Here is a 12,228-nt window from a genome sequence, read left to right on the forward strand (position 1 = left end):
GTTCCTTGGGTCACCTGCAAACTGAGCCCAGTACTTTCTCTCGATTTTTCTCCACTGCGACCCGTCAGCGGGTGCTCTCAACTTCCCGTCTTTCTTACGGTCCTCACTGTGCCATCGCATAAACTTGGCATGCTCTTTGTTTCTGAACAGTCGTTTCAACCGTGGTATTATAGGAGCATACCACATCACCTTCGCAAGAACCCTCTTCCTGCGGGGCTCGCCCTCAACATCACCAGGGTCATCTCGTCTGATCTTATACCGCAATGCACCGCATACCGGGCATGCGTTCAAATCCTTGTACGCACCGCGGTAGAGGATGCAGTCATTAGGGCATGCATGTATCTTCTCCACCTCCAATCCTAGAGGGCATACGACCTTCTTTGCTGCGTACGTACTGTCGGGCAATTCGTTATCCTTTGGAAGCTTCTTCTTCAATATTTTCAGTAGCTTCTCAAATCCTTTGTCAGACACAACATTCTCTGCCTTCCACTGCAGAAATTCCAGTACGGTACCGAGCTTTGTGTTGCCATCTTTGCAATTGGGGTACAACCCTTTTTTGTGATCCTCTAACATGCGATCGAACTTCAGCTTCTCCTTTTCACTTTCGCACTTTTCCCTTGCATCAACAATGACCCGACGGAGATCATCATCGGGCACATCGTTTGGTTCCTCTTGATCTTCAACTTCCTCTTGATCTTCAGCTTCCCCCGTTGCAGCATCATTGTATTCAGGGGGCACATAGTTGTCATCGTCCTCTTCTTCTTCGTTGTCTTCCATTATAACCCCTATTTCTCCGTGCTTCGTCCAAACATTATAGTGTGGCATGAAACCTTTATAAAGCAGGTGGGTGTGAAGGATTTTCTTGTCAGAGTAAGACCTCGTATTCCCACAATCAGGGCATGGACAACACATAAAACCATTCTGCTTGTTTGCCTCAGCCACTTTGAGAAATTTACGCACGCCCTTAATGTACTCGGAGGTGTGTCTGTCACCGTATATCCATTGCTGGTTCATCTGCGTGCATTATATATAATTATGTGTATCAAAAGTAAGAAAATTAGACAAGTATCTATCTAAAGTAAGATTTTTTTCTTTCAGAATTAAGATAAGAACAAGAGGCTCACCACGGTGGTGCCGGCGACGAGATCGGCACGGGCGATCGACGGCGGTGAAGACGAGGACGGGGCGTGACGGACCGCTAAACCTAGACAAATCTCAGAAAAAATGGAGATCCTAGGTCGAGCTTCGAGAGGAGAAAGCTTAACTAATGTGGCTCGGACATTTCATCGAACACCTCACATGCATAAGAGGTGAGCTAGAGCACCCAAATGCCCTTCCTCGCCGGCCAGCAAAAAACAAAGCACTATGGAGTGCTCTGCTCCCCGGTGATGGGGTATATATAGGAAGCTCATTTGTCCCGGTTCGTGGCTGGAACCCGGACTAAAGCCCAGCCTTCTGTCCCGGTTCGAGCCAAGAACCGGGACCTATGTTTGTGGGCCAGGAGCGAGGCCCATTGGTCCCGGTTCATGCCAAGAACCGGGACAAATGGGCCCAGAAGAACAGGGACCAATGCCCACGAGGCCCCGGCCGGCCCCCTGGGCTCACGAACCGGGACGAATGCATTCATTGGTCCCAGTTCGTGGCAGAACCGGGACTAATGGGCTGGCCAGGCCCGAACGAAAGCCCCTTTTTCTACTAGTGAAGCACCTCCACCTCCAGCGAGTCCGCCGTCTCCTCTCCGCCTGTTACTCTAGCGGCCGGTGGCGGGAAGGAGAATCCCGGTGCCTCTGCTCTGGCTAGTAGGTTAAGTTAGGGTTTTGTCCCCGCAGGGCGGCGTTTGCGCGGATGGCAACGCTTCTTCGTCGAATTGTTCTTCCGGGCTCCGTTCCTCCTCAAGTTCATCCATCTGAATGGAATCGAAAAAGCTCCAGCGTAGATTCCTGCCGTCTCCTTGGGGTGGTGAGGTTAGGGTTTCTCGTCATGCATGTGCGGCGGCGAGCTATGGTGCCAGGCACTTCGGATCGAGTCAAGGGTTCAACGACGATGATTGCGGCTTCAGGGAGTTGGTCCTTAAGGGCATGTGCACAAAGACTTTCCTACTGTCGTCGACAAGGTCATGCCGGCTCCGGTAGGGGAGCGATGACAACGGCGCATCGACGGTTTGTTCTGGCAGCAATATTGGTTGTTTGATGGCCTAAGTATCTCGATATAATTTTTTTTATGTTCTGGATGCTTTGTACTTCTGATGAATTTTTATAAGACATCCGAATGCTTTTGTCAAAAAAAAACCCCATCTACAATTCAGCAGCTTCTACCTTGCACTGCTGTCACGAGGCTAGCCATTCGACATGATGCTAGGACTAGGATCTGCCTGATCTCTGTGATGCGCATGCAAGCTAGGTTCATGCCACTAGACAGGATGGGCACGCAAAATTTGTGCCACTAGGCTAGGCTCTCTCATTCTCATAGTTAGTTGAGGTGATCACGGGGACGATTGCTCCTTGGTTCTGAGGTTGTAGCTCTTGTAATGCAGATGCTTTGAATTGTAGAGCACTGCTAGCTGTGCCACTGGTAGCTAGGTGCACCCTAGGCTCATCGACCGCTGGCATGCATGTACTAGCTAGGGTGGCCATTTCAGTAGCCCCGATCGCGGGCTCACACGAGGGCATCGTGCATTCCTGTAGCTTTTCTGAGGGGATGCGCCTCATTGGCCAACTTGACCACTTCATTGATCACTTCGACGGCGATGATTGGCTGATAGGTAGAAATGTCTCGTGATGACAGGGAAACGGTGCGAACGAACATGAGTGGATACGACGCATGTACTATAAGAATCTGGACCTAGATTGCGAAAATCCTAAACTTAGGGGAGGTTGGATCATGGGCTGGATGAGGAAAGAGTTTAACTTTATTTTTGAGGGAAATCAAAAGTTTAACTTGAATGAGGAAAAAGTAGCCACTGTCGTGCAAATACTAGAGAGCCAATGCGAACCAACGTGTAGTTGGATGGTTAGGAGGACAGTGATATCCCCTGCCATCAAAGTTCAAGTCACATATTTGACACCGGTGCTCGCATTTTTCTGCATTTATTTCAGGCTTTTCAGCGATGTGCGTCCAGTGAGAGAAAACGTTCCCGTCGACTACAAAGGCATCTGTGGCGACTTCATCAATCTCAACATGATGTGCCGGCTCAGTCTCTCGGAGGCGCTCATAGGGGTAGGGTGCGTGCGTGCGTTCGTAGGGATGAGTGTATGTGCGTATGTATGAGTGTCCGTGTCTGTATTGTATTAAAAAAATAGGAAGCCAATTATCCAATGATTGTAGAGCAGCTCAACCCAAATGGTGTTACTATAATCCAACACAATACTCGATGTAGTATATAAGGAAATACACTACTTTTTTTCTTACTTTTTTAGTCCCTTGAGAAATTGCTATTTCCAACCAAGTCAATTAAATCGCATGTCATGAAACCTACCGTTGGACACGCAAAATTTAGATGCAGTAGAAACTCTGCAGTTTCTCAACTGCACAAAATTTCTAGGAAGTTATGGAGGTCTTCTTGAGTCACCCCTGCCTCTATACCAATGGCGCCACCTAGTTCGACATCACCATCTTAGGGTCCATTGTATTACCCGTCCCCACGACCATCTTCACCATCTTGCTCCCGGACGACACGGTCAAATAATGCTATCTGCAGCTCCAGATGGGCTCGCTCGCGATGGAGGTGACCATTCTTGCCAAAATTGTGCCCATGTTCGACATTATACAATTCAATTCAAAAATGACGATTAGGATACAATTTTAGGTTGAAAACTTGAAAATAGCATAGATAAATTAGATTGGTTTCGAAATAGTATAGCCTTATTAGTATCATGCATACACCTTAAAGAAACCGGTGGTCAAACTTATATTTTGAAAACCATGCTAGTGTCCAAAATGTCTTTACCACCTCTCATCATCCACATCTACTAACATCGTGAACTACTTCCACGTTGCCTTATACCTCATCTCCATCATCTGCAGCTTATTCATTGACTGAAAGATCGATCGACATCTCACCATCGTCATCTTCAACGCCATGGCAACTTACTGCGGTATGCTGGCTTCATATTGGCGTTCATTGCATCAATAGTCACCATCTTCGTCTTCTTAGCGTGCCATGGGGGAGCTTGGTCATGACATATGAGGTGAAGAATATCTTCAAGCTGCCCATATGTAGAAGTTAATGCTTGACGCGTATTTTACAACACGTTAGGGCCTTGAAGGGAATGGATGCATTCAAGAGCTATTTTACAAAATTATTAGCACAAATCTTGACGGAATCAACGATCTAGATAATTCTTGTACATCCAAGTAGGTGTGGACTTGAGTTTTCACCAGCAGGAGAGTGTGAACCTACACATGGTGTACTTGGAGCTCGCCATGGTTGGTATGGTAACGACGAAGAAATCACCAATGGAGCCCCATTGACCCACGAGCTGAACACAGGGCTACCCCCCTCCTCCCGCTCGACCTCAATAGTGCACATTACACAAGCACGGATGCATGACCCCTACAAAAGCACACGCATATCGCGCGTTAGTGTAGATGGACCACAAATACCCAGCCGCGATGCACTGAAGGGCTCCCTTTCTAAGAAGCTTAGTAGTTGTAAAGATGTGCAACACGTACCATGCATCGTGTACGGTCTGATGCCCACAAATTTTGTCCATGCTAGGGCCTTATAGCCCGCCCCCTAGGACATAGGTATTTGCAAACTAAATACAAAAAGGTGTCTCTCACATCCATTTCGTAATCAAGATGACATCGCCTTCATCGGATCTCTCTTTCTGCACCTTTTCTGCAATTTGCATGATGCATGATTGCTTGTGATACTAGCCAGTGATCGACCCCATAAACTGCACACGGCGTTATTGTTTGCATGGGATGCATGCATGTTCCAAGCCTAGAAGCATTCGTTTTCCTAGGATCTAGGCTTTGCTTTGCGGCTCCTAGTTGGGTCTACGCTGGACAGTGCCATGCAGGTAATTTGAAAGTTTTCCATCAATAAATAAATAAATAAATAAATAAATAGAAGTTCCCTTTTTTTAAGGACCCAAATATATTATAGAGGTTCATGAAAGTATAAAGCACTCTAAACATAATAAAAAAAATATGCCGAGGACATTGGACTACCGAACAACCACTACCGCAGTCAGAACAAGCCGTCAATGCACCGTTGTCGCCGACCCCTATCAGAGTTGGTCCGACCTTGTCGATGACAGCCGGGAACTCTTCATGTACGTGCCCCTAAGGACCAATGATGCAATCTTCGACATCCTTGAGTCGATCCGCAGTCGTCGCATATGCATGGCGAGAAACTTTAACCTCGCCGCCCCAAGGAGACAACATGAATTTACGCCGATGCTTCATTGACTACGTCTCAACGGACGAACTCGAGAAGGATTGTAGTCCAAAAGTCCAGCTCAAAGATGAAGCACCACTATCTGTCCGAGCGTCATCCCCCGCAAGTACCCCCCCCCCCCCCCCACACACACACACATAATTAAACTACTAGCGGAGCCGAGGCACCGGGATCCCTGTCCCTGCCATCGGCCACCTGAGTGGTAAGCAGCGGGGAGGTGGATCCATTGGCTCGCTGACGAAGCCAAGAGGGGACCTAGGTGGCACAGTCACATGTGGGAAAGAGTCGAGTCTCACGAAGTTTCCCTTTGCATCCTTCTCGGCCTCACATTGCATGGAACCCTTGGTACATGATTCACAGTTTCGCGCCATAACTCTCTCTATCATGAATAAGATGATGCACTGTTATGAGAAAGGCCTATAATCTTGCTATCGATTAACGCCACAAGTTGATGGGTTAAACAGCCCGGGTTCAAGGCAACTACCTATTTAAATTGAATATAACTCCTCCTATGCTCAACTCATTTTAAGATGATGCACTGCTCTGCATTTAAGAGTGCATATCCATCAGACTATCACCAATCGCTGCACCTTTTTGTAACCTAGTTGCAGGGAAAAGCGATTCAAGTTGCACTTCCCTTTTAACTTTAGCAGTTAAACGGTTCACACTTTGAGCAGAAAACTTCTAATCATCACCGGTCGCTCTCTCGATCCGCCTATAAATAGGAGATTTGATCATCACGCGGCATCATATTCCCTAGCTTCGACGTACTAAATTACATCACGAGCGGCAGAACTTGGGACTCGAGGTGCAGCTCGACATGGCGACTATCCAAAGCAAATCGACAGCACCACAATCTGTTACTGCAAGCAGGCTTCCTCCCAAGGTAATTGCACATCAAATTCTCTTTCCAAATGAAGCATTATCAATTAAGCAAGTACGTGTATATGTATGTCGACTCATTTCTCATCTGTGGTTGATCAGAAGGAGGAGCAAGAACTCCGGCGAGCCTACTCTGAAATGGCGAGCAACATGGAGAAGCTCGTCGTCGCAAGCAGCAGCAGCAGCAACCCATGCCCCGACGACGGCGCCGACGTCTCGGAGGTGGAGACGGTGCGCTGCGCGTGCTGCGCCGTGGCCGAGGAATGCACGGCGGCGTACGTGGGCGGGGTCCGCGCGGCCTTCTGCGGCGACTGGCTGTGCGGGCTGTGCGGGGAGGCCGTGAAGGAGCGGATGGTGCGGGACCCGTCCGGCGGCGTGGAGGCGGCGCTGGGGTCCCACGAAGCCGAGTGCCGGGACTTCAACGCCACGAGGCTGAACCCGACGCTGTCGCTCGCCGGGTCCATGCGGGGCATCGCGCGCAAGAGCTTCGACCGGAGAAAGACGACGACGTCGACGTCGTGCCAGGACCGCCACCTCCGCACGGCAGCGTCCAGGGCGGTGGCGCTCGCGAGGTCAGTCAGCTGCGACCCGCGGTTCCTGGCGGACGTGATTAACGGGCCGTCCGGGGAGCAGTCCCGATGAGGCCACGGCCCACAACCTCACCTGGCCAGCCGGGTTTAATGATTTGTACTCGTATTTGCTAAAAAAAGACATCCATCTATTCATAAATAGCAGGAGTGTCGAGTAAGTAATAAGCTTACTAAAAGAGGACATCGATTATGTAGTACTATGTGCCATCGATGTGAACGTAGCCTACGCCATACACTTCCTGTAGACAGTTTCATAGATCTTTCATGCATACAAACATATTGTGTGTATGCACGTGATGTATTCCTTTGATGCACGTGGGCAATATAGAACGTTATGTGTGTAATTATTCTAAGAAAATAAATGCTACAACATGTTTCTCAACTTGGTCGTGAAATTATTTGTTATTTTCTCCAATTAATTGACATTCTTAAATCGATCTCTAGGGAACAAGGTAATAAACAATAAACAATACTCCATCTGGTCCTTTTTACTCCGCATATAAGATTTGTCTGAAGTCAAACTTCGTAAAGTTTGACCATATTCATATGAAAACATATCAACATCCACAATACTAAAATTATACAATATGAAAATTCAATTCATGATGCAACTAATGATATTGATTTCGTATTATGGATGTTGATACTTTTTTCTATAAAGTTGGTCAAACTTTACGAAGTTTAACTTTATAAAAAACATATATGCAGAATAAAAAGGAGAGAAGGGAGTCTTATAGTATCACTAATGTTGAATAAACCATCACATACAACACATCTTTGGTGCTTCTAAAGAGCCCCCGAGATAAAAAATTGTCTTACATTGTTAATAGAGAACTACCTCGCAATAAAAAAAATAGAGAACCACACAAATGGGTCTCAGTGGATCAATTGTCTTTAATATGAAAATATTTGTGGTGCTTTTATATTTATTGGCAGACTTCTTATGTGAACCGTCTAAGATAGGTAATTATCAGCGGCAAGCTACAAATTATAGATTTTTAGTCTATCGTACAAATTATAGGTTTTTCTTTTGAGAAGATACAAATTATAGGTGTTTCGGCCCGCTAGTGATACCAATACATGGCGAGCTCTTTTTCAAGCCTGCCAAATATATCTGGCGGGCCATGTCTAAAAGTCCAAAGCAATCCCATCTCTAAATATACACCCATCTCTCATATCTTCAAGAGTTGTAGCTTTGTCTTTGAAGGTCGAGCATCAAATCATGAAGCTCATAACATTGCCAATTTTTCACACTCGCTTGATCCGGGTCGTCATTTGTGGCTTATTTCACCTCATGACCCTATTTGTATACCTCTAAATATTCCTCTGGATCAATAAAAATTTGGCAAACTCCTAACAAAATATCCATCTCTCATCCCTAAAAAAAATGTCCATCTCTCTCTCCATGGACTCCCCTAAAAAACTCTCTCCGGGGACAGCTATGTATGGCTTCAAGCGGTACGTGTGCCTCGCATCGCTCACGTCCCCACGTTGATCACTTAACTCGCTGCGGTAGGGTGGGCCAACCCATCAGCTCTGATCGCTACATTCTGTACCATAGCGCAACATGGATATGTGGTTTTTCATTTTATTTTTTCCCACCGCATAAATAAACCTCAAAAAATTTCGTGAATACAACAATAACTGCACGAATTTGAGATTTTGTTTTGCGAATGCGAAAAAAATCATGAACTACACAAATCTTCATGAACTAGAAAAAATGTTCACGAATTCCAAAAATGTTCACACTTTTTTAATGAATAAAAAACGATCATGGATTTGAAAATGTTCAAAAATTAATATATTATTTGTGAATTTAAAAAATCTTCACAATTTCAGAAGATGTGCACGAATTTAGAAAAATGTTCACAAATTGAAAAATAATCATGTATTGAAAAAATGTTCATGAATAATAAAATTTTATGCGAAATAAAAAATATCCATGAATTCAGGAATATTCATGAATTAAAAAATATGTTCATGAATTCAAGAACAAATTTTTTTGAAATCCCGAACAAATTTTCAAATTCCATGCTTGTTTGATTTTTTTAATTTATGAGCATTTGATTGAAATTTGAACAAATTTTAAAATTACGAACATTTTCAAAATTGCATTTTTAAAAAAAATTCAAGCATATTTTTGAAAAATCACAAACAAAATTTGATAACATGATTTTTTTGTCGAAATTTGATATAAATTTGTGAAGATTTTGAACATTATTTTAATTAATGAAAAAGTGAACATAGAAAAAGAAAAGAAAAAAGTGAAAAAATAACCAAAAAGAAAACCAGTAAAACAAGAAGTAGGAAAAATAAAAGGGTTCAGGAATCTTCTTCTAGAAGGTTCCTGAAGCCGGTGCCTTAGGTTCGCTTTGATTTTCTTCAAAACCGTTGAATGGGCCGGCCGAGGAGATGGCCATAGTTCGCGATCGCCATCTTAAAACTCGTAGTGAGCGATCTATATCATTGAGGTAGTCGCCACCTTATCTTCTATCCTCTAGGGGTGTGTTTGGCTTGTGCCAATGTTGGGCTTGCCAAATAATTGGCGAACGATTTCGCCACCCACACTTCTTCAAAAAGTTGGCACAAAATTGAACTATAGTGGTACAAAAGGCTTGGCACGACCAAAATAATCAGTGTCCATCCAAATGAGTACCCAAGGTTGGGTTGACACCAACTTTTTGGCTTGACATCTCAAGGCATCAATCGGAACAACCCTTAGGTAACGATCCTGACCAGGTCACCGTCGTCTATACACAAATCGGTTGCCACTGCCAACTGCCACCTCGTTCTGGCCTTGGTCTCAGGCACGGTGACATCATAGATGTTAGTGCTGCCCTTCGTGATTTATAACTCGAGTATCCACAACCATTCCGCACCTCTCCATACAACTTTGCTTTCCTTGTGTTGTTGACATGGCAAGACACTTTATTAAATGCTATGTTAATATGTGGTTTACACCCTTGGTATCCCTTCTTTGAGACACCAGTCAATCCAAGTTCTTCTTTATCCACATCTCTGTTGGTCTCTTGCCTTTGGCCGCTGATATAACATTATGAGGCAGAGGGAACCCCGTAAAAATGTTTAGTGTGCACTTTAGGTACCTTCTACGTTAGGTTTGTGTGTCTTTGGCGGTGGTGAAGCCAATAAAGTGAAGGCTATATTAATTGTACGGGGTATAGGTCTACTGACCATAGTGGCAACAACACAATACAGTGCTTTTTAATTTTCTGTCACTATGGTAGATTACTTGCAAGATTGAACCCAACTATCACACACAAGTCCCTCTTGGAGATCATCTATCAAACTTGGCCAAAGAAAGACAAATATATTGGAGATCATACATGAATAAAAATTATGCAGCAAAGAAACCAAATTGATATAAAAAAAATTGACGGATATATCTGATCATAAACCGATAATTCATGACATTGCAACAAAAACAACACAAGAATGTATCAAATCGATCACAATAATGTAGAGCAGCTCATGTGATCTTTGTATTGAGAAGTGATGGAGAGAAAACCATCCTGCCACTGCTACGGACTCATAGCCCAAAGGAAACTACTCATGGACGATGATGGCCATCAAGTTGGTGGATATGGCCACAGTGATGATTCCCCTCTGGCGGAATACTAGAAAAGCTCTAGATTGGATCACCACATAATGAGAGGTGCGCTGACAAAAACAAAATAACTCCTTGATTGATAGGGTTTTTGGAGCGAACGGCAAAATATATAAGCGCCCAAAGGCGGTGCTACCTCTTGAGCACTGCGTTGGTTTTTCCTTGAAGAGGAAAGGGTGATGCAGCAAAGTAGGTAAGTATTTCCCTCAGTTTTTGAGAACCAAGGTATCAATCCAGTAGGAGGCTACGCGCGAGTCCCTCGCACCTAAACAAAACAAATAAATCCTCGCAACCAACGCGATAAGGGGTTGTCAATCCCTACACGGTCACTTACGAGAGTGAGATCTGATAGATATGATAAGATAATATTTTTGTTATTTTTATGATAAAGATGCAAAGTAAAATAAAAGGCAATGAAAATAACTAAGTGGTGGAAGATTAATATGATGAAGATAGACCCGGGGGCCATAGGTTTCACTAGTGGCATCTCTCAAGAGCATAGGTATTTTACGGTAGGTGAACAAATTACTGTTGAGCAATTGCCATAATTGAGCATAGTTATGAGAATATCTAGGTATGATCATGTATATAGGCATCACGTCCGAGACAAGTAGACCGACTCCTGCCGGCATCTACTACTATTACTCCACACATCGACCGCTATCCAGCATGCATCTAGAGTATTAAGTTCATAAGAACAGAGTAACGCCTTAAGCAAGATGACATGATGTAGAGGGATAAATTCATGCAATATGATAAAAACCCCATCTTATTATCCTCGATGGCAACAATACAATACGTGTCTTGCTGCCCCTACTGTCACTGGGAAAGGACACCGCAAGATTGAACCCAAAGCTAAGCACTTCTCCCATTGCAAGAAAGATCAATCTAGTAGGCCAAACCAAACTGATAATTCGAAGAGACTTGCAAAGATAACCAATCATACATAAAAGAATTCAGAGAAGATTCAAATAATGTTCATAGATAAACTTGATCATAAACCCACAATTCATCGGTCTCAACAAACACACCACAAAAGAAGATTACATCGAATAGATCTCCACAAGAGAGGGGGATAACTTTGTATTGAGATCCAAAAAGAGAGAAGAAGCCATCTAGCTAATAACTATGGACCCGAAGGTCTGAGGTAAACTACTCACACTTCATCGGAGAGGCTATGGTGTTGACGTAGAAGCCCTCTGTGATCGATGCCCCCTCCGGCGGAGCTCCGGAACAGGCCCCAAGATGGGATCTCGTGGAGAAAGTTACGGCGGTGGAATTAGGGTTTTGGCTCCGTATCTGATCATTTAAGGGTACGTAGGTATATATAGGAGGAAGAAGTACATCGGTGGAGCAATAGGGGGCCACGAGGGTGGAGGCGCGCCTGGGGGGGGGGGGGGTGGTAGGTGCGCCCCTACCTCGTGGCTTCCCTGTTGGTTGCTTGACGTAGGGTCCAAGTCTCCTGGGTCTTGTTCGTTCCAAAAATCACGTTCCCGAAGGTTTCATTCCGTTTGGACTCCGTTTGATATTCCTTTTCTTCAAAACCCTAAAATAGGCAAAAACCAACAATTCTGGGCTAGGCCTCTGGTTAGTAGGTTATGAAGGAAATATGCCCTAGAGGCAATAATAAAGTTATTATTTATTTCCTTATATCATGATAAATGTTTATTGTTGTTCATGCTAGAATTGTATTAACCAGAAACATAATACATGTGTGAATACATAGA

The 12,228-nt window shown here is 44.4% G+C and overlaps 1 protein-coding gene across 1 annotated transcript; it reads left to right on the top strand.

The window, feature by feature from the left end:
* The first annotated feature begins 6,166 nt into the window (after nt 1-6,166).
* Nucleotides 6,167-7,237, top strand: LOC125548086 (uncharacterized). The gene is made up of 2 exons (XM_048711767.2): nt 6,167-6,290; nt 6,389-7,237. Exons 1-2 carry the CDS (start codon nt 6,225-6,227, stop codon nt 6,926-6,928), a joined length of 606 nt encoding a protein of 201 aa, XP_048567724.1. The 5' UTR covers nt 6,167-6,224; the 3' UTR covers nt 6,929-7,237.
* Nucleotides 7,238-12,228: the final 4,991 nt, after the last annotated feature.

Source organism: Triticum urartu, chromosome 3A (assembly GCF_056163025.1).
Source record: "Triticum urartu cultivar PI428250 chromosome 3A, HENAU_Tu73, whole genome shotgun sequence".
In the NCBI taxonomy this organism is placed as follows: Eukaryota; Viridiplantae; Streptophyta; class Magnoliopsida; order Poales; family Poaceae; genus Triticum; species Triticum urartu.

What these genes read in the sequence shown, in the direction of transcription:
- LOC125548086 (XM_048711767.2), top strand. Translation starts at nt 6,225, where the DNA reads ATGGCGACTATCCAAAGCAAATCGACAGCACCACAATCTGTTACTGCA. An exon ending in CAAGCAGGCTTCCTCCCAAG is followed by an intron (nt 6,291 to 6,388) that starts GTAATTGCACAT and finishes GTGGTTGATCAG; the next exon opens with AAGGAGGAGCAAGAACTCCG.